Source organism: Natator depressus, chromosome 1 (genome assembly GCF_965152275.1).
Source record: "Natator depressus isolate rNatDep1 chromosome 1, rNatDep2.hap1, whole genome shotgun sequence".
Classification (NCBI taxonomy): Eukaryota; Metazoa; Chordata; order Testudines; family Cheloniidae; genus Natator; species Natator depressus.
This window is the reverse complement of record NC_134234.1, coordinates 37,558,710-37,582,334: the sequence shown is the minus strand read 5'-3', so window position 1 is coordinate 37,582,334 and position 23,625 is coordinate 37,558,710. Positions and strand designations below refer to the sequence as shown.

General features: G+C 42.1%; 1 protein-coding gene across 1 annotated transcript in view; it reads right to left on the bottom strand.

The window, feature by feature from the left end:
- DDX10 (DEAD-box helicase 10) overlaps nt 1-23,625 on the bottom strand; it is a 336,928-nt gene that overhangs the window by 288,520 nt on the left and 24,783 nt on the right. Inside the window, exons 8-10 of the mRNA XM_074957670.1 lie at nt 22,940-23,102; nt 19,751-19,835; nt 306-407 (exon numbers count right to left, since the gene is read on the bottom strand). Coding sequence (XP_074813771.1) covers nt 306-407; nt 19,751-19,835; nt 22,940-23,102 — 350 coding nt within the window. The remainder of the gene's footprint in view (nt 1-305; nt 408-19,750; nt 19,836-22,939; nt 23,103-23,625) is intronic.

Below are 23,625 nucleotides of genomic sequence, written 5' to 3'. Positions count from 1 at the left end.
TTTAGACAAAGGCTGCATAGCTGGGCGGTAAGCTCCAAGCAGGCATAAATACTAATTTGGTTTGTATATGTAAAGGTATAAAACAGATGTTATAAGGAAAATGAGGAAAATGTGCGTTGGTGCACTGAATCATTCACAGAAATCAAATTAAAGACATGGAAAATGCAAGCTCTCCTTTCTTTATCCAACTGCAGGTAAAACATGCAGTTTAATGGTATCTTAATAAAGCAAGACTGTCACAGAATCTTCATATACTACCTCTGTCAAAGAGGACTGAAATCACTCACTAAGCTTTGGTAACTTACTTGATTTCATTGACAGGTACTTTTCTCTGTGACAGTTGGTGAACCATGCCTTTTTCTTCAGAGGGAAGCAGTACTAACAAAGCTTCACCACCTTCTTTGTACCTGATCAAAAGAAAAAAAAAAAAGCAAGGATCTTTGATTAAAGGGTTTTAAAAAAAAAACTATTCAAAAGGAATCGAATACAGCAAGTTTAACAAACCTTGATCCTCACAACAGCCCCAAGAAGCAGGCAACTATCCTCATTTTGCAATGGGAAAACACAGGCAAACAGGAGACATGATTTGCCAACATCACAGATGGAATTAGTGGTAAAACTACGGACGGAACCCAGAGGAGCTTGGCTTCCAGACAGAGATTTATGTCACTAAGCCATACCTCTCTGCACATGATGGATTTTTGTGGTTATCAAAGCTAAACCTTTTAATGAAACGTACGTTATAGGATCCGGTTATTTGTTTCAGCTTTTAGCCATTGATCATTCATAACATTAATTCACAACTACTTGAAAGGCCTGAAGGACTGGAAACCTACTATGGTCTCCATATGGAAGATGGGCGACACCTAGTAAGCTCAGCACATGTGTAGACTGTTGGTTGGTTTATGTATGTTTTTTCTGTACTACTTTTGCCTCAAGTAAAAGTACTGTGTTTTGTGAATGATGGCTGGTCACTGGTAAATGCTGTCATAACCCTTGGGAGACAGCAGAATTGCAGGCCCTGGCCTAAAGTCAGACCTGCTGGGATTAGCACAGTGAGTTGCAAAGGAACTGCAAGAAACCTAAATCTCTGGTCTGAAGAGAAAATGATGCAGGTCCCAGCCACAGAGAGGTGATTGTGAAAGCTTGAGACTTAAAGGGGCTTCCTTGAGGAGACCACGGAGGGGGCAGAGATGCAGTTAACCTCAGAGTTGTGACATATGATCATGACGGGATCACACTTGTGTGTGCTCCAAACGTATCTCATTCTTACTGAAAGAGACTAGTAGTGGGGAAGGATTAAGACCCTTGCTCTAACTTGTTTCCAAATAGGTGTTTTAATTTGCTCGCTCAAAGAAAGGCTATTTAGACAATTCATCAAGGCATAATTGAAAGAAAAGCCTGAAAACAGTAATGAACCGAGAGATACTAGATGCCAAACAATAAAAGTAGAGATTGATTGTCAGTACGAAAACTGAGTCTAGGATTCTCTCTTCAGTATATTTAACAGGTGTTTGGGATGCAGTCAATTTGGCAATTACCCAGATTTATGTTTGGTAGAAAGCTCAGAACTCCTACACTTCATTCTTAATGTCTCCTACTTGTTGGCTTCCTCCCTGGAGTAAGCCTGTGTAGCTTCCTATCTTATAACTAATTGGAGGGATGGGGGTAGGTGGAGAAAGAAATAACTATCACTGTAATAAACAAACAGTGTGCTTACAAATCCCACTAAGAGAGATATAATGATTAACTAGCGCCTCTATTTTCCAAATCTACATTCACTGAAACAAACATTAAACCTATTTAATTCAACTGTGACAAAGAAGTTTACAGACTGAACATAGTATCTACAGTGCAACAAGGGTGCAGATTACTGGGGAAATCCCTGTATAAGATCCCCTACTAAATACACGTTAGTCTAATTAAAGGACCAGCCAGCCTGTGACAGTGTAAGGAAAGCCAGGCTCAGCCTTGTCTGCACCTACCAGCTAGCCCACAGCAGGTGCTGAAATGGCAACTTAAGATAGTGACCCCAGCCATGAGAGGATTAGGAAAAGACCACTTAAACAGAGCTCCCCTCAGAGTGAGGAGACCCCAGAGAGAAGAGCCAGAAGAGTTCCCTCTCTGGAAGGACCTGAAAAAGCCAGACTGGTAAAGACCCACAGGGAGCAGGGTAGGCTCATGAGGAGGAAGCCCTCAAATAGGCCCCACAAGCAGCAGGGCAATCACTAAGTGAATGTGCCGGTCTCTGGGGAAGGGAAGCAGTGTAAGAAGCAGGAGAGGAACTCCGCAGGAGCAGATTAGGCTCCTGTGTGGGAAGCCCTGAGGTAAGGCCTACAGGGATGAGGGAGATGCTCAAGGAAGCCTGCCAGGAGGAAGTAACATAGAAGGTATGGAGAGCTTCAGTGTAGCCCAAGAGGGACAGAATTGTTTAGACTCAACTGGACCTTTTTTTACCCCAGAAGGGGGCTGAACTTTTGTGCGAGATTGTCAGAGGGCCAGGCCACGGAAGATGCAGAGAGTTAGGCCATCACAGGGCCAAGGAAGTGGCCATTAGATAGCTCCAGAGACAAGGACCCCTTGCAATACCACCTCTAGGCACAAAGGGCCGCTACGGCGGTAAAGACAACCCATTACAGCTTTATTTCAGAAATGTATTGACCTGGGACAGAACCCCATGAATGCTAGTAAATAGGGGTCAACAAGGAAAAACAATGAGTGATCGACAAATAAGATGGAAAACAAAGCCATTGTATGAAGCAGAACTAGAGGAGTGGAGCTACTCACAGGGATGTCTTTAAGTAATTAGCTACCGTAAGCCAATAAGTAAATTGCTGCCACCAGCAGCAGCCCATTCATTCCTGTCCTTCTCAAAAAAAATTTTATTTTATTATAATATTTCTCAACTGACAGGTTTATCAAAACATTTATCACCTCTTCATCACAAAACATTTATCACCTATACCACCTATCTTGTGTTATCTTTTTTATTTTCCTTTGCCTTATCTTTATTCTCCTTCTATACTGGAGTATTTCTTCATCTATTGTTGAGTAGCTGGTTTGCCCTCTATTTTTTCCTATACTGTGCACTAGTTTTCCCTCTACCTCACTCTTACCACTTCTTCTGTTCCAATATCCGTCTCTCCTTTCCTCTTCCTCATCTTCATATATACTTTTCTTCCTCTCTCCCATCAATTCCTCATTCCCCCTCTCACCCCATCACATTCTCTACTGGGTTTCACTATTGGGTCTCTCCTCAAACATATTCACTCTCCTCTATGAATTCTTTTCCCCAGTATCTCTCCCTTTCAAAGACCCCTCTCCTCAGATTCATTTGCTGGAATACCTTGGCCCCCTATTCTCCAAAGGGCCCAAAAGAGGATGGGCAATTAAGGAAAGGAGGTATATGGGGTGAAGGGACTCTGTCTTTTGAGTGAGAAAATGTATAGGAAAAGAAGACTGGAACATGGAAAGGTGATATGTGGAATTCTTAGTTATGAGGACTCCAACAGTGGTGAAAGGGGAAGTCTGATGTTGGCTAGAGAATGGAGGTGGGGTGAGTAGAACTGGTTGAGCCAGCTTCTGGAACGAAGCTTTGTGGGCTCAGGCCAATAGCCATGGAGCATCAGGAAGTAAAGCTGATCGTGAAAGAGAAGTAGATAGTGAGAGGGAGAGAGGCGGCTGGTTCATAAATATATTGTGGAGTGGGACCCATTCAATTCTAATCTAGAAGTGGCTCTGGTAGTTGAGATATATGACTGGCTTAGAGTCAAAAAGACAGGAGTGCTAGAGTAAATAAAGAGGACTCAAGGAAAACTTTTTCTAGGATAGCATTTAAATTTGCGGCCAAGTGGGTACGAATGGACATCCCCAGACTCACTAAAAAGATCATATGAAAATCATTAATTAGTCTTGAGACGGGATGTGGAGGGCCCATATTTCTCAGAAGAAAGCACATACAATATTTTATTTAGTAAATACTGCATCCCCAAAAAAAGAGTTTAAAAACTAATATCCAAAAGCAAACAGTATTATAAGTAACACAAGTAGCAATTACTATAGTTAAGGGTGGCCAATGCTTTCCACTATAACATGCTGTGTTCAGTTGCTTATAATTTTTTCAAAACTTTATTTGTTTGGACAGATTTTCTATGCTGGATATCTGCCTCAGGCTGAAAATTTGGGGAAAATTTCAGCAAAAATGGATGAAAATGAGATGTGGGGAAAATAGGTTGTTTTGCCCATTTTAAATTCTTACAACAGGTTCATTGAGATGCTCTAATGCCCCTATGCTTTGGAGTAGAGACTTGACGTTTTCAGGTTGCAGCTCTGTTGTAAGGGACGGGTCATTTGCCATTCCTGTGAAAATTCATCCAAATTTAGCCCTCTGGAAATTTGTTTGCGTATGCGCAGTAGAGATTTGTTAGAGTCTGGAAGCTAAATCGTCAGAAGATTCAGCCTGTAGTGCATATAATCCAACCAAGGACAGTAGGGGTAGAGGATTTTCCATGCAAATACCCCTAGCAGCCACAGGATGCTGCAGCATTGGGTGTAGCAACTGAACTGGGAGACATTCTGGCGCTCTGAGTGCGCCCCAGCAGCAAGCAGGAGGAGGTAGAACCAGCAGGACTGGAATGCAGAAGGGTGAGGAACAGAAGGTGGTGGAAAGGGACTGAAAGCTGAGGTAGGGGAGAAGGCCTCTGAAACAGAAGGGGTAGCAAACAAGATGTCCCAGGAAACTATAGGCTAGTTAGCCTCACACTGATCCCAGACCAAAAAAAAAAAAAAAAAGGTCACAGAAAGATCAACTTGGGACTCAAAGAATAGTAGCATAATTAATGCCAGTCAACATGCTTACGGAAAACTGATCTTGTCAGACAAGCTTGATATCCTTTTTTGTTGAGATTACAAGTTTGATTTGACAAAAGTAACTGTTGGCATAATATATTTAGACTTCTGTAATGCATCTGACTTCATCCCACATTGCTTTCTGATAACAAAATTAGCACTATGCAAAATCAATGCAGGCCATATCAAATGAATTAAAATTTCATTTGATAACTGAAAGATCTCAAAACAGTTTTTAAATTAGCAACACCCAACAGTTGGTGTTTCTAGTAGGGTTCTGGAATCTGTTCTTGTCTCAAGACTTATTCAATATCTGTATCAATGATCTGGAAGAAAACTGAAAATCATTGCTGGTAAAGGTTGCAGATGACAAAATGATGGGGATAGGTCATTTATACAGACAGACCAAGATTGCTTCGTAAGGTGGGATCATTTGAACAAGCAACATTAACAGCCAAATACAAGGTCATACATCTATGACAAAGAATGTAGGTCATGCTTAGAAGATAAGAGACTGTATCCTAGAAAGTAGTGATTCTGAAAAGGACATGTATATCATGGTTAATTTCAAAGTCATGGCTCAAGTTCAGCTGTTTATCCATCAACTGAACATGCGCTCCCAATGCAATGTTGTAGTTAAGAGGGAGAACATGATCCTTGGCTGTATAATCCAGTAGGAGCAGCACTGGTGAGAACATTACTAGAAAACTGTGTCCAGTTCTGCCATCCTGACTTCAAAATATGTATAACAAAAAATGGAAAGGACACAGAAAAAGTTATACAAATTATTTCATATCAGGAAAATACACCTTATAGTGACAGACTAACGAAGGTCAATCTAGTAAATTTATCCAAGACAAGGTTAAAAGATGATTTGATCACAGTCTACAAGTACCTATATGGGAAAGAGATTTCTGATTGGTAGACGGCTCTTTAATCTAGGGGACAAAAAGACATAAAAAAATTGCACAGACTACCTTAATTCTTACATTTCCTAACTTTTGAGTTCTTGACTTTTCAAAAGTAATGTTTTAATGCAGTTTTTTGTACATAATAACTTTTAAGCTACAAATAACAGCAGTGCCAAAAACGCTGTATAGTGAATAAGTTGCCTTTCCACAATCTAGAAATATATAGAAGGTGAAAAGCACACTGTGGAAATGTTATTAAAAGCAAGCGTTAAAACTTGGTCTCCAAAGATTATGATTATTTCAAAGTTTAAATTAAATCTTATAAAGCCTTTAGGCAGGGAAATAGTATTAAAGCTAAGAAAAGAAAATCACATTAAGTTAGGCCAAGAATATGAAGAAAGGTCTTCAAGTGAATTTTTTTTTGGGGGGGGGGGGGGGGTTTGCTTGTTTGGTTGGTTTTGTTTTGTTTACTTGCTATTACTAGGAAGAAAAGCAATATTAAAAATATTTCTCAGTATCGGGGGGGCTTGAGACATTCAAAGGGATTAAAAGAGATCTGATGACTATTGCTAGGTTCTAATCATTCACTTAAGCAATTCCCCATACTTCTTTACACCTAATTAAGTTTAGGTACACACAAAATATTTCTATTGGCTTTTGAAAAGCCTGAATGGACTGTCTTATATTGCAGATTGGAGTTAAACTAGCCCAAAAACTGTGAAGTAACTGAAAAACAGACAGGCACTGCTGCTGTGCCTCCTTATTGCAAAACATGAAAACAAAAAAAAGAGTCAAAGGTTTGGGAAAACTGAAAATTAAATGATTTGAAACACCATCTGGAAGATTTTGCATCTGTTTAGATTTTTCATGGTGGTTTAGCTGCAAAGACATGCCAATAGTAAAGGAGCTTTATTTAGACAAATATAGACTTGCTTCCCAAGAAGAGATTAGCTATTTTCTCCTCAAATGACAACAAACATGTTGTTAGAAGATTACTGGTCTGCACCATCACTACACTTAAAAGGTCCCCTGTAAATTCAAAAATGGAGCTTGTGCTTTTTTTTTTTTTTTTTATGATGTATAAAGGTGGCCTGAAAGTTTCTCTCTCAGGAAAAGTTTTTTCTGCTTGTTTTTTTTATGCTAGAAATTTGTGTATTCTAGACCTCAGAAGACACTATGGAAAATAGCTTCCTGTTGAAATGACCTCACAAGAGGTTAAAAACTGGCCCAATTGACCAAATACCCTCTCTTTTCTCAAACTGTTTAAAACTCCGTTTAAAACTCCGTTTTCCCATTAATGCCTATTTAACTCCAACACTTGCGGGGGGGGAGGGGAACCTATCTGTAGATCTTCAGCTACTGGTACAAACGATCACAATACCTATCCTTACGAAGTCCTCCAGCAAAGCCAGAGGAAAGCATTCCTGACATTAAGGTAGATAAATAAGAAAATGAACATACATCATGAAGCAGCAAAGAAAATGTCAACCCCAATTTTTAAAAAGCCTCCTCCAGGTCACCACTAGTACTTCTCTAAAGAAAAGAAACAGTGTCTTTTTCTGATTCATGTAGCCTGCTGCTTCCAATCTGTACACCCTTACCAAAATCAAACAGTTGTTTTGGATCATCAGAACAAATATTAGTGTTTTACCAATGGAGGTATTTATTAAGCAACACTCCTTCAACACAGCTGCTTTGTACACGGAATTTTCAACTAAAACCTAGGGCATTCTTAATAAATAAAATCAATTTACTTGATCTGTGTACCAACTGGTAAGTGATGCTTATGTTTACATCATTTTGAGATTATCTGAAGGGCCCAGAGCAGGTCTCACTTTAGTACTGTGATTTTATGATAGTTTCCTTATACACAACAAGATACTATTAACCTTTATTTTTAAAAAAGGAATTGTTTTGGCTGCAGCAAGTCTTCAAAAACCAGATCTATGTAACTTTTGTATACATTTGTCTTAGTTACTCATGCCAAATGAGATGAGTCTGCTTGCCCGAATATCTACTCATCATCAACTGAGTCTTGAAACTAACAGCCAGAGAAGCAAGGTGACATAGAACTTCACTAATCCTGTACTATTCTATGGTAACTGGAAACATGAGAGAGAAAGAAGCTGCCTCTGAACAGGGGGTAGAAGGGGATGGCTGAGTCAGGAAGATCCTATATTGGCTACCGTCTTTTTTTTTTAATTGAGAGTTTGGTGCTCATGAAAGAGGATGCCCTCTATGCACCAAAAGAACCTTGTGGAGAAGCAGTTCTGTTTTCCTACACAATGAGCCTGAGGAACCACACCTCTGAGTACGAGGGGATAATTTATTGCCCATGGCAGACTCAGTCTAACTTTTCTGCTATGACTATAAAGGGGTGGCAGTTAGTGCCAAATGTAGAGCCACTGTCCATGATAGGGACCCCTGTTCACTGAGAACTGGATTGAGATCAAACTTTTCACCTGGACCACATGGTCAGATAGAAAGAACAGGAGTTCTTGTGGCATCTTAGAGACTAACAAATTGTCAATACCAACCTGAGCTAGAGTTGTACCCATAACTATAGGTAAAAGTTTTATATACCTCTTACTGCCCCAAGCAGACAGTACCACTTCCTATTCTTAAAGCTCACATACTGCTATACATGTCTGTTTTTACATTAGCAGAGGAGAGAGAGTGGAGATGATAAAAACGTATCAATCTTCCTAGGAAGCCTCACCATCCAGGTCAACAAACCATCAGAGGGAAGGTGGACAGAAATCCTAGGACTGATCACCTTGGGTAGAGGAAGTCATGATAACATACAGGCCACTCCAGCCTTTGACTATCCCTGCGCCTGAAGAAGGCCCACTAGTAAGAAGCGCTGTGCCAGCAGAACACCACTGCGGCTGCTTGTTACTCTGTGTGTTACATAACCCTATTTGGTATGGAGAAAAAAAATCTGTTTAATGTTATCAAACCAGAGGGAGTTTACTGCTTCAGAGATCTTGCCAAATTGGGACAGAGTGCTGGATAAACCACAGTTCCTGCAATAACAAAGTTGGTAGCAGTGCTGTATGATCACAGCAAGAAAGAAAAGGAGACACCCCAGAAACCTGAATTGCTTGTGCCTCAATCTAGCCATCAAAAAGGACAAGTCACAGGGCAAATTCTCACCATGTGAGGACAGTTTTGAAGAGCATGTCAAAATAGCATCTTGGCAAACAAAGATTTGGATGTCTTCACACATAGGTAGACCAGTTAGCCGATCAGCATTGCACCATGGATGGAAAAATGTGAATCATCAACTACTCCCCATATTCAAGGGCCCAATGGCATCTAAGCTTGCACAAGACCTTCTCTGTGCTTGTACCAGTAGGATTCACTGCACAAACAACTGCATCTGTAGTCAGAACAATTCTCCCTGCACAAAACTGTACAATGAAGACTGTGGTAACCCACGCACTCAGAGATCATGCTGAACAAGATGATGATAATAATGTTGACTAGAAGTGTCACCAGAGTTATTACATTTAATACCTTCTGTACAAAATTATTAGATTTTGTTTTACCCTTTACATCATCATTGTGATGCTTTGAGGTCATAAAAAAAATCCAATTTTATGTCTTGAAATAATACACACTCATTAAACTAAGTGGGTATTTTAACTAGTTGATGGAGTCATTGCTTACCCCCGTTTCTATGATAATGGCACCACTTGATGGCTTGACATCATATCTCATCTTAACGTAGACATAATAAGCTTTCAAATGATTCAAAATGTGTTTCTGTAGAGGGGGTATATTAAGTCGACCAAATTGGTGGTGTCTGCTGCTCACCTAACTAGACAGACAATTATTAAGTCTGTCATGCAGCTTCTGGCACTCACTGAGGAAAGTTTCTTCCTCACTAATTGAGACTGAGAAGATGAGGGGGCTTTTCCAATGGGTCTATACACCCTGCACCCTGTGTTTTAAAGTACATCAAGATATGGTCCACACATTTTTTGTTCTAACTCTGCTCCAGTCCTGATGGTCTCCACATGATACTCGCAATCTCTTCTCCTTTGTGGTTTAGTTCTTGTATCATTAACCGAAGAATTTTATTGGCAAACACTTGTCAAGTTTCAGAGTAACAGCCGTGTTAGTCTGTAATCGCAAAAAGCTCATGAAAGCTTATGCTCAAATAAATTGGTTAGTCTCTAAGGTGCCACAAGTACTCCTTTACTTGTCAAGTTGTAGCTTTCTGGCAGAGGACACGTATTTTTTATTTTTTTAAGACCATATCACATCCTCTTCCAGGCATGGAAGTACCCTTTTACATTAACATCCCTGTTAGGAGAATCATCCATCCAGGTTTCATTTCTGCCACTAGATGATAATCCCCCTTTATTTAGTTATACAGTAGAGTCTTCTTTCTTATGAACAGATACACATTAGTCAGGAGGAAAAAAAATGGACAAAAGCATGCCACAGCTTACACCAACCTTGTCAATAAATTGAATATAAAGGTCACTGGGGCCTCCAGCCTAGCTAGTAAGCAATCTATTTCCCACAGCAGCGGTGTCCATTCTACTGTACTGAAACAAATGCTTATTTATTCTTTATTATAGTTTTCCAGGGTGGCATTGTGTCAGTGGGTAATTATGACCATAGCCAAGTTTATATTTTAGTGTGTGAGAACTTCATACCACATCATTAGAAAAATATTCTAATGGAAACAGTCCAAGTGGATGCAACTGCAGGACAATGTCAGAATTGTAGCTGGGCTTCAGCATGTAATTGTAAAGAGAGTTAAATAATATGAATTGTGAGTTAAATATGCAGTGGTGAGGGGCATTTCTTGTGACCTCTGCTGGCAGCTATTTAATATTTTTTTAAGTTAGGACAAAGAATTGAAGACTGCAATGTAATATGAAATATGGACTAAATACTACAGTAGATCAATAAAAGCACTTCAAAACAGGCTTTTAACCTAATAAATAGTTAATTATGCAAGGAGCTGCCAGCTTGACAATTTGACTATGCAGGTTATTCAGATCCCAAGACACACATCCCATCTCTGGATTAAAGACAATTATTTTTCACATTGAGGGGGGAAAAAAATTAAACTTTGCTGAGTTATCCAAAACCTTAAGTGTTTAGTCAGAAAATGTTACAACAGGGAGGGGCTTAATTACAACGCTTCCCAGTGACCATGATCCAGAGGGATATATTTCCTGACTGCCTGAAACTATTATCCAAACATTTTCCCCTAAAAACAACCATATGGCACCAGCAGCTCCAAACTTTTTAATTAATGGGACGAAACTGATTACCGTTATCATATTGTCTTGTCCAATAGAGAATGGACAGTGGAGATTTTTAATGTAAGATACATTTTCAGGATACAAAGTGAGAGTGAACAAAACCAAGGCAGACTATATATAGTTAGATTATTTGATAGACAGTACACACAAAAAAATATATCCACCAAAGGGCATGTTGGCTTCCTCCAGAGCCACTGACATCAACACCAAATCTCTCTCTGAGACTTATCCAAAGCTCACTGATGCCAAAAGAAAGACTCCCAATGACTTCAAGGGGCAACGGATCAGGTCCTAAATAAGTATTTTACATTATGTGCACACGCAACATGAGGCTCCAGACTTACCCCTGAAACTATTAGAATCCCTACAGAATGGGTTATTCTACTCTGTCTTTCATTTCACATTTAATGCCTTAAAAACAACTCTTGGTGCAGAAAAGCCAGACTTAGGTAAGAGTTTTACAGGCTTTTTTGGTAAAGGAGGTAGAGGAGAAGTGGATTTATTTAAAGTCAGCTAGTAGCAATAGTATCCTAAGCACTAAACACAGAAACATGTCCACGCACTGAATAAACTGGAAAACAAAGCAGTCTTTTTCCCCCCACTATTTTTGAAAATGAAATCAAAGTTCCTGTAAAACAGTCCTTTTCTTACCATCCTACTTATCAGTTAAGTAACTTTTGTATGGGATTTCTTTCACTCACATGTCCTCTTCATGCCACACAATGTGTAAAATTACATTTTTTGAAAGAAAAACACACACAGTAAAACTTCAAATATGAAAATTAGCTTCTGCTGTCCCCTAGTGGCATTGCATTTTGTTTCACAAACCTGATCAAAAAACATTTTCAAATCAAATGTAGGTTCCATGGACATACATGGCATACATCAAAAGAAATTAACAGCCTGAGGAGTTAATTCCACAAAGAAATCTGCCAGCAGACCAAGGGATGTGATCATTCCCCCCTATTCGACGTTGGTGAGGCCTCATCTGGAGTACCGTGTCCAGCTTTGGGCCCCACGCAAGAAGGATGTGGAAAAAAATCAGAAAGCGTCCAGCAGAGGGCAAAAAAATTAGGGGACTGGAACACATGACTTATGAGGAGAGGCTGAGGGAACTGGGATTGTTTAGTCTTTAGAAGAGAAGAATGAGGGGGGATTTGATAGCTGCTTTCAACTACCTGAAACGGGGTTCCAAAGAGGATGGATCTAGACTGTTCTCAGTGGTAGCAGATGACAGAACAAGGAGTAATGGTCTCAAGTTGCAGTGGGGGAGATATAGATTGGATATTAGGAAAAAACTTTTTCACTAGGAGGGTGGTGAAGCACTGGAACGCGTTACCTAGGAAAGTGGTGGAATCTCCTTCCTTAGAAATTTTCAAGGTCATACTTGACAAAGCCCTGGCTGGGATGATTTAGTTGGGAAATTGGTCCTGCTTTGAGCAGGGGGTTGGACTAGATGACCTCCTGAGGTCCCTTCCAACCCTGATATTCTAATGCCTCCACAAATATTTCATACAGTATTTGCTTAGACTGTTTGAACTAAAACCCACAGGAAACACAGGGCTCTTCAGATCTTAAAATCCATATATTTCTGAAAGCCTCATGAAAAGCCTTTTGTCACATTATAAAGGATATTTCACAGTATTTTCATTATTTGAAAAATTACTTATTGATTTGTCCAGACTTTAAAGACATATCTACAAAATGCAACTAGCCAAAACATCTTCTAGTAACGTTAAATACAAAGCAGCACTCCCTATCCACAGGGACAATAAAATCGCTTTCAAGTTAATCAGACTGAAAAAAAGATACACCAACCTCACTATAAAGTAAAAGCATTCTTGCATATCTCCTGATTTTTATCTTTAGTTGTGGGAAGTGATTTTATTTTACCGTGGATCAAAGATGCAGAGAGTTTTTTCTTCTTGACTTAAATATTTATTTTTCTATAACAAAATAATAGGATTTCAAAAGTAAACAGTATCCTGAAAGCCAGTTTTAATTACAGCTGACACACAGGCTCCTAATTAGCTGAGATATTTAATTTTGCTTTCATTCCTTGCAATTATGAACTCTCATGGCCCATGAAACTTTCTAATTATCTCTAACCTCATTAATGATTACTATTAAAATGCAATTTTTATTACATTTCTAGAGACAACGTAGGCTTCTCACATACTAACACAATCCTCTGAATTCAGCCAAAGTCTCCTACTCAACAGCTAGAGTTGGTAAAAAAAAAAAAAAAAAAAAAAAAAAAAAAAGTGTTTTTACTAATCAGTCTTATTTGAAATTCAAAGTGCACAGTGTGTAAGTTAAAGCATATTCACAATTTATTTTCTACATTTTTTCCCAGTTTATTCCCAATATGTATGTTTCTCTAGACTGTTATTTCTGGCTCAATAAACATATCTTTTACAGGAGCCATGAGAAAAAACGGTTACCTACCTTCTTGTAACTTTTGTTCTTCGAGATGTGTTGTTCATGTCCATTCCAAGTAGATGTGTGTGCGCCGTGTGCACAGTTGGAAGGTTTTTCCCCTAGCGGTACCCATCGGGTCAGCTGTGGAGCCCCCTGGAGTCATGCCTTCCTGGCGGTGTATATAGGTACGGCTACGTTTATGTGACGGAGGTCATGGAAGTCACGAATCCGTGACTTCCAGAGACCTCCATGACATTCTCTGCTTCAGCCCCAGGGGCAGGAGGACTGGAGCTGGCAGCCAGTGTGGCCCTGGCAGGGTTCCGGCGACAGCAGAGACAGGTGGCCTTCTGCAAGGTTCCAGCGACAGGTGACAGACTTCTAAGGGGGCCCTCTTCAGGGTTCCAGCGATGGATGACAGCCTGGGGAGGGAGATGCCTCGGGCAAGCGGCTGGGGGTGTCCCATTTTCTCTTTGGGAAATATGGTTGCCCTGTAGCTCCCAGCCACCATGGGCGGAAGGGGGGCCCCCCCCGCAGCTTCTAGCTGCCATGGGCAGAGGGGGAACCCCATAGCTCACAGCCAGGTCACGGGTTCCGTGAAGTTTTGTTTATTGTCAGTGACCTGTCCGTGACTTTTACTAAAAAGAACCATGACCAAAAAAAAACTTAGACTTATACATAGGACCCTACCAACCTGCCGCCTTTTCAGTTCCTTCGTGCTGGAAACTCCGACAGAGGGGAAGGCGGGTGGGTCTTGGAATGGACATGAGCAATGCATCTTGAAGAACAACAGTTACAAAAGGTGGGTAACTGTTTTTTCTTCTTCGAGTGACTGCTCATGTTGATTCCAAGTAGGTGACTCCCAAGCCTTACCTAGGAGGCAAGGTCGGAGAGTTCATGGAACTGCTGACTGAAGCCCCACTCTGCCACAGGCTGCATCACCAAGGAGGCCTGCGCCCTTGTAGAATTTGCCGTTAGTGCCGGGGCAGGTATCTTTGCCAATTCATAACATGCTCAGATACAGGACATGATCCATGACTAAATTCTTTGAGAAGACACCAGGAGGCCCTTCATCCTCTCTGCTACTGCGACAAACAACCGGTTTGACTTACGAAACAGCTTCGTGCACTTGATATAAAAGGCCAATGCTCACTGAATGTCCAAGGAGTGGAGTCTTTGCTCCCACCTGTCAGCGTGTGGCTTAGGAAAAGACTGGGAGAAAAACGTCCTGATTCGCATGAAACTGAGAGAACCTTTGGGAGGAAAAGTTGGGCAAGGCCTAAGCTGCACTTTGTCCTTATAAAAAATGTGTGAGGAGGGTCGGAAGTTAGGGCCTTAAGCTTGGACACTCTCCTAACTGATGTTACTGCGACCAGGAATGCCACCTTCTAGGACCAAGAGTAATGAGCAAGTCACTCGGGGCTTGAAGGGGGCCCCCCATTAGTCTTGAAAGAAACAGATTAAGGTCCCAAACCCGGATCGGCTGCCTAACTTGCAGGTATAATCCTGTCAAGAGCTTTAAGAAACCATCCAACCATCAGGTTGGCGAAGACTGATCGGTCAGACACTCCCGGGTGAAACACTGAAATGGCGGCTAGATGAACCCTTATTGACGAGATCGACAGGCCCTGCTTCCTTAAGTGTAGCAGACAGTCAAAGATGAGAGGTATCGGAGCCTGCACTGGAGGGGTGTGACCCTGCAAACACCAGATTGAGAATCTCTTCCAGTTGGCCAGTTAGGTCCTGGTGGAGGGTTTCATACTGCCAAGGAGAACTTCCCTAACAGGCTTGGAACACATTAGTTCTACTGGGTTTAACAATGAAGCTTCCAAGCTGTGAGGCTCTCTCCCTGAGGATCTTGAGCAGAACCTGGTGGACAAGGGGGAAAGGCGGAAATGCGTACAACAGGTGGTCTTTCCAAGGGAGGAAGAATGCCTCCGTGAGGGAGACTGGACTGTGATTCTGGAAGGAGCAGAACTGCAGGCACTTCCTGTTGCTTTTTGTGGCAAACAGGTTGATCTGAGGAACTCCCCACTTTTGGAAAATGCTGTTCGCTACATCCGGGCAAATGGACCACTAGAGGTTGTGGAAGGAGCTGCTGAGATAGTCCACCAGCTCATTCTGAGAACCCAGAAGGTAGAATGCTTCCAGGTGAATTGAGTGGGCTATGCAGAAATCCCACAGTTTGAGGGCTTCCTGACATAGGGGAGAGGAGCAAGCTCCACCCTGTTTGTTTATATAAAACATTGCGGTCATATTGTCCATGATCACCGCCACACATTTCCCTTGCAAGCAGGACTGGAAGGTCTGGCATGCCAGGAGGACTGCTCTCAGCTCCTTGACGTTGATGTGAAGCAGCAGCTTTTTTTGTGTCCAAAGTCCATGGGTCCAGAATTCTCCCTGATGAGCTCCCCACCCCAATGCTGATGCATCTGTGACCAGGAACATGTAAAAGTTGCCATAAGTCCAAAAGGAGCTTCAAGCAATTTATCAAGCGGGTGCTGACAAGTCAAAGGGGAGGACCGTAAACTGGTAATGGTTGTGGTTCACTACAAACCTGAGAAAGCGTCTGTGAGCTGGAATTATAGATACGTGGAAGTACATGTCCATTACATTGAAGGTGGCGTACCAGTCTCCCGGATCCATGGATAGGAAGATGGCAGCCAAGGAGACCATGCGGAACCTCAGCTTCTTTATGAATCTGTTGAGGCCTCGCAGGTCGAGGATGGGTCCGAGACCTCCTTTGGCTTTCGGGATTAGGAATATCGGGAATAGAATCCCTTGCCCCTTAGCTCCTGAGGAACCTCCTCCACTGCTCCTGCTGCGAGGAGCGTTTGAACCTCCTGCATGAGGAGCAGGATTGGAGAGAATATCCCACTTCTACAGTACGAAGGACCCAGCGATCTTAGATTATCTGGGTCCAAGCACAATAGAAGTGCAACAGACTATTTAGAAAAAAGGGTGAAGGATCTGGTGAGTGGACTGGTGCATCGCCAGCAGGCAGGCCTTCAAAACCCTTGCTTAGAGCCAGAGCCTGAGCCTGAGCCTGAGCCTCGCTGAGCCCTGGCCTTAATTGGGCGGTGGATGTGCAAGCTTACGCCTACCATTCCTGCCCCGCTTTTTGAAGAAGTCCTGTCTAGGCTGGGGAGGGTAGAAACACAGAGTGGGGGTTGGGGCTTAAAATGTTTCCGCTGGGTGGCGGGGGTGTGCAGACCCAGCGATTTCAATCTTGCCCACGAATCCTTTAGGCTACAGAGCTTGGAATCTGTCTGCTCTGAAAACCATCCCATGACTTGCCGTCAAAGGCCTGACACCTGGAGCCATGAGCTCCTCCTCATGGCTATGGCAGAGGACATAGTTCATGTGGCCAAGTCTGCCTGTAAAGAGGTCCATGCCACTGCCTTGCCCTCCTCGACAATGGCTACAAACTCCACTCAATAGTCTGCCAGGATCAACGCCTTAAATTTCATCATGGAGTCCCATGAATTAAAGTTGTATCTGCTGAGGACTGCTTGCTGGTTAACAATCCAAAGCTGGGGCCCCCCAGTGGAGTACACCTTCCTGCCGAAGAGGTCCAGCTTCTTTGAGTCTTTAGATTTTGGAGTTGGGCCCTGCTGCCCCTGTCTTTCTCTCTCATTCACTGCCGCTATGACCAGTGAACCCAGCTGCAGGTGACTAAATAGGTATTTGTACCACTTAAATGGGATGAAATGCTTTCTCGCTACCCCCTTAGCTGTAGAGGGAATGGAGGCAGGAGTCTACCACAAGGTCTTCTTAGTGGCTTAAATAGTTTTAATGAGTGGTAATGCCACCCTGGAGGGCCCCCCTCGACCACCTCCTCGGCCTGTAGCCCCATGTTATGGGCCACCCTGTGCAACAGCTCTTGGTACACTCTTATCTATGGGGGGTGGCCCAGAGGAGGAAGACCCTGCCACCACCTCATCTGGCAAGGATAACAATGTCACTCAAGACAGTACCAGGCCCTCCTGTCCCTCCAGCTCCCTGGAAGCGTCCTGCTCGGGGCCGGTAGCAGCCTCAGAGCCAGTGGTGGAGCCGGGACGCCGATGGGCTCTCTGCCATGGTCTGAAGCCGTCTCAGTGCCTCGAGGCAGGGGATGGTCCCGGGGTGGTAAAGGGGTGCGTCCTTCTGAGATTACGGACTGGGAGCTCCTGGAGTAAGTGCCCTGAGCCTGGTGGTATGCCCATAGGGTTCAAAAAGCCTATTGCGTGGACCCCTGCCTACAGAAGGAAACTGCTCTCTTCAAATCACCACTCTGCCAGCAAAAATATCTGAAGACTGGTTATCATCCTTCCCTTGAAACTTCAGCAAAGCCTTAAATACAGGCAATAGAAAAATTCATCTGAAAGGAGATCCCAACAAAGGTGTGGTGAAGTCAAGGGGTAGTCAGTCTGTATAGCAGAGGGAACAGCCTCTCAACAAAGAAACAGGCCTTCTATCCCCAACGTTCAGCCAAGCCCTAGTCATACGACCACTACCTGACCACAGAAAAAGTCTCATTTAAAAGAGGCTCTCTGAAAAGGCTCCCTTTGTAGACTGGAAAGTTATCTCAGCAGTATTAGAATTAAATCCCATTTCTGTTACCCTTTTTAATAGTCATGTAAAGAGTCATGTAAATAACATTTACAGTAGTACAGATGTTTTAGTCTCCAGAGTGCTTTAGAAGCATTCCCAATAGTACCTGTGTGAGATAAGTCATCCCATCTTACAAGTGGGGAAACACTGGGCACACAGAACCTGACATGTTTCAGGCAAGACACTTAATACTGAGAAAACTCTCAGGAGTCCTGCTAGAAGCTGCAGTTACGCAATGATGCTAAATTTACGACATTTTCCATGACAATACTGTGATGCCACAAAAACACAGGATGACGACACCATAGCAGGCTCAAGTTCAAGGAGAGGAAGAACTGGGTTACAGCCATGCATAAATTTTATTCCCATGCAGAGTCCCAACAACCACCAGATCCAACACACAAATACAAGCTTTTGCAGCACTGAGTTCCAAACGTATATACACCCAGAGACGAACAGTAGCAAGGGCATGTATAAATGTAAGTAACATTTAACAGGTTTTTAAAGAATGCAAATGGTTCAGTTCATAACCAGCATTTCCAAAAGCAAGTAACCTTCTTCTAGAAGAAAAAAGATGTAAACTAATAGGACAGTCTGTAGATTTTTCACAGTGGGGAAAAAATATCCCAGATACAGTGATTTTACCATTTCTCCATGGTGTGTCTTTGTATCTGTGATTTTAATAAACTCACTTTTCAGGAAAAGCTCCTGCCCTGCGGAGCTAGGCCTGGTTCCCCACTCCCCATCATGATGGAGGGGCTGCTAGGCCGAACCTGATTATCGCTGTAACCCCATGCATCAGGTTGCAGCACCCAGAAAGGGAAGCCAGGCAGGACAGGAGCTGCCGCTGCAGGGTGAGTGTGGGGCAGGCTTGTTCTCCATACCCACCACCACCTCACTCAGGGTGCCCCCCCATCCTTGTTTGTCATGGCATTTTTAAAAAAAAAAAAAATACATATCAAAAATCAAACCCGAGACTTTACTAAATTTAGCACGACTGCTCCATGATTTTTGATAAAAAATGCTATGACAAATCTTCAGCACTAGTTATCATCCGAGATGTATTGCCCCCTCTGAAGTCTGTATATTTTTGAAGTTTTTATCTACTGAGTTTTCACACAAGTAGGTATTACTCACGTGATTCTTTCAAGAAATTGCTTTAGGAAGCAAATAATTTAAGTTATTCCTATCCCTAAGAGCATGATTGTATTAAATGTTGAAAAATTAAAGATTTTTAGAAAACAACCTACTTAAGGACATCAAAATTTTCCAAATAAAAAAAAAGAAACACTGCATCCTTTTCAAATGAATTTAATGACATTGGAAGAAAATGGATTGCCTGCACTAGAGATTAAAGTCTTATCTATCTACAGAACAGGTACAGCACAAATGAGCTTCCACTCTGCCTGGCAGGACCACTTCTAAGGACGAGAGGACAGTTCAGACTCTTAACTATTCAACTATGCGTATTCATGCTAACTTTTATAAAGATAATTTTTTTTTATATTTATGAAGAATTGACAAAGACAAATTCACTTCACATAAGCTGCCAAACAGCCTTCACGTGGTAATGGCTTTTAGTCCCTTCTGACCTGTACCTAGCTGATCAGGTTATTAGTTTTCTTCCTATTATCAACACACACAGCTATCTAGTTGCATACACTCAAATGCAAATCATAATTAAACATGTACCTGGCTGTTCTTCCCACTCTATGAATGTATGTATTTGCATCCTCTGGACAATCGAACTGAATGACCCAGTTCACCGCAGGGAAATCTGTGGAGAAAGAGAAAGAGATTAAAGTTTTAACACATTGCAATATTTTATTTTGCAGTACTATTCCAAGAGAGCCATCATTCAGATCAATTTATAGACACTGCCTGTGAGCAATCTCTCTGAATTGAAAACTAATTGCATGTATCAGCATATCATAAACAGCTATCCCCCTTGTCAAACTGAACTAAAATTAATGGTGTCTTCATTTCCTAAGTAATGACAGTGCACTGAATGGAACATAATTTCACACCTGACAAGGACAGACAGATGCTCTGTGTCTTACAGATAATAAAATGCCATGGCATTTAATGATTAAGTAAGTGATTTGACCCACTTTTTATGTAGAATATCAATTTACTACACAATCAGATCCTGAAATTAGCTGTGGCCAGCTGCTACTACCATATCTATCCAGATATTAAAACATCATTATCTATTTCAATGACAGCAAGGAGGAGGTTGCTAGGTAAGACTGAACAGTCCACATTGAAAGGAAGAAAATGTCAGACATAATGGGCATTCCAGGCGAACAGCAGCAAACCTTTTCCAGATGACTGGAAAAAGGCTAATGTAGTGCCAATCTTTAAAAAAGGGAAGAAGGAGGATCCTGGGAACTACAGGCCAGTCAGCCTCACCTCAGTCCCTGGAAAAATCATGGAGCAGGTCCTCAAGGAATCAATCCTGAAGCACTTACATGAGAGGAAAGTGATCAGGAACAGTCAGCATGGATTCACCAAGGGTAGGTCATGCCTGACTAATCTAATCGCCTTCTATGATGAGATTACTGGTTCTGTGGATGAAGGGAAAGCAGTGGATGTATTGTTTCTTGACTTTAGCAAAGCTTTTGACACGGTCTCCCACAGTATTCTTGTCAGCAAGTTAAAGAAGTATGGGCTGGATGAATGCACTATAAGGTGGGTAGAAAGTTGGCTAGATTGTCGGGCTCAACGGGTAGTGATCAATGGCTCCATGTCTAGTTGGCAGCCGGTGTCAAGTGGAGTGCCCCAGGGGTCGGTCCTGGGGCCGGTTTTGTTCAATATCTTCATAAATGATCTGGAGGATGGTGTGGATTGCACTCTCAGCAAATTTGAGGATGATACTAAACTGGGAGGAGTGGTAGATATGCTGGAGGGCAGGGATAGGATACAGAGGGACCTAGACAAATTGGAGGATTGGGCCAAAAGAAATCTGATGAGGTTCAATAAGGATAAGTGCAGGGTCCTGCACTTAGGACGGAAGAACCCAATGCACAGCTACAGACTAGGGACCGAATGGCTAGGCAGCAGTTCTGCGGAAAAGGACCTAGGGGTTACAGTGGACGAGAAGCTGGATATGAGTCAGCAGTGTGCCCTTGTTGCCAAGAAGGCCAATGGCATTTTGGGATGTATAAGTAGGGGCATAGCGAGCAGATCGAGGGACGTGATCGTTCCCCTCTATTCAACATTGGTGAGGCCTCATCTGGAGTACTGTGTCCAGTTTTGGGCCCCACACTACAAGAAGGATGTGGATAAATTGGAGAGAGTCCAGCGAAGGGCAACAAAAATGATTAGGGGTCTGGAACACATGACTTATGAGGAGAGGCTGAGGGAACTGGGATTCTTTAGTCTGCGGAAGAGAAGAATGAGGGGGGATTTGATAGCTGCTTTCAACTACCTGAGAGGTAGTTCCAAAGAGGATGGTTCTAGACTGTTCTCAGTGGTAGAAGAGGACAGGACAAGGAGTAATGGTCTCAAGTTGCAGAGGGGGAGGTTTAGGTTGGATATTAGGAAAAACTTTTTCACTAGGAGGGTGGTGAAACACTGGAATGCGTTACCTAGGGAGGTGGTAGAATCTCCTTCCTTAGAAGTTTTTAAGGTCAGGCTTGACAAAGCCCTGGCTGGGATGATTTGATTGGGGATTGGTCCTGCTTTGAGCAGGGGGTTGGACTAGATGACCTCCTGAGGTCCCTTCCAACCCTGACATTCTATGATTCTATGAAACCTCTGTTGCACTGTGTAGAATCAGTATTTACTATTTGGTTATGACTACGGTCACAGGATATGCAACAATTATCCACACAACTGTTTCTAAACAGATGCATCCAAATAAATTCTTTAGCAGTGAGAACCAAACAGTATGGAAGGTAGAGATGGAGTCTATGCTCTGTCTCCTCCTAATTTAGAGTATTTCCCTCTTCTAATCTGTTGGAGATAAGATGATATTTTGGGCCAGTGAATTTTACTGCTTAATGTTTGAACCCAACTTCCAATGCCAGACAAGTGCAAGTGAGTTCTTGAAAGCACTTTGAACAATTACACCTAATCACTTTTAAGTTATTAAATATGAAAAGATTATATTGTAAGATACAAAATCGCCATGAGAAAACATAAGGGAAGAGCTAATACACCTTCCTTCTAACAAAAACCAGTCAAAGGAAAGCAAAACCTAAACAAAACTACTTCCATCAATAGGAATCTTCTTGTTCTTGCCTCAGCTATCACTTTGCTTCTTTAGAAGCAACAAAGGAGAATTGATTTTTCCCACATTGACACATTTCAATTCAGAGGCAGGCGTTACAAAAATCCCTCCAACTTCCTCCCATCAGCTACTGGTTGGTAGCTCATTTTATCTACTTTTTAGACTAACCCATGGGATGCAAGAGGCATCAGAGTATTTAAAGTCTTTGAAAGCTCTCCTTCTGGCATTCAGGACATCCATTCTTATTATCTATTTCCTGAACACAAGTTACTGAGTGCTGGAAGAGCTGGACGGTCTATGGATTAGAGAGCTACACAGCTTCAATTCAACACATCAGTAATAAACAGCATTACAAAATTGCTCAAAACAGACGTTTTACAAAGATAAATAGGAATAAACTAAGTACAGATTACTAAAATGAGGCCCTGTTAAAGAGAAAGATTGTATTGAGGAGAAAGTATTTTAATTATTTTGCTTTTTGGATATAATGATTAGCTTTTAGATGAGGAGGCAACAAACTAAATGTAGACTTATCTTGTTTTAAAAATGCTTCTTAAAGCCTGGTTTCTTATAGGATGCACTGCTAAGGTATGAACAGGCTTGGAACACCACTCTATGGATACACTATTGCACTAAAGGTTACCTACCCAGCCCTCGAGCTGCAACATCTGTAGCAAAAAGCACTGCTGATTTCTTGCGAACAAAGTCATTGTAGACCTCCATTCTTTTCATCTGTTGCTGTTTGCCATGGAGAGCCAGTATAGGTATGCCAGGGCGGAGCCTACAGAACACTCTGAACAAATACTGAACCTGTTGGTCAACAAGTCAAAGAGAAGAAGTGAACACGATATTTCACTGTGATGGTGGTAGTTATCTACCAAGAAATAAATATATTCTTAACATTTAAAGCAAAATAGCTTTCCTCCATCCTAGAGATGGGATGGGATCTGATTATGTGAGTGGAAAGAGGTCATCACCCCTCCCCACAAATACTGAGACAGGAAGTTAATTGTGTAAGAAGGTGCCATACTCCGCAGAGCAGGAAGCAGTGCCAAGCGAGAGTGTGCCAGGTCCTGCAGAGAGCTGGGGGGTGGGCAGAAGAGATGTGGTGTTGCACCTTGGCGAGTCAGAAGTGTATGGGCTGAACTAGATCTCACCAGTAGTGCCACTCTCACAGGCACTTCAGTGCACAGGATTGCAATCAGGGTAAATCCACCACAGCCTAATTTTAATATTTCCACCTAGTGCACTTTCACCAAGACATTTGTTGCCTGTTTATTATGGTGCACAACAATGTGTGATTTTTTTTTTTTAAGTGCCAAGAATTTTTTTT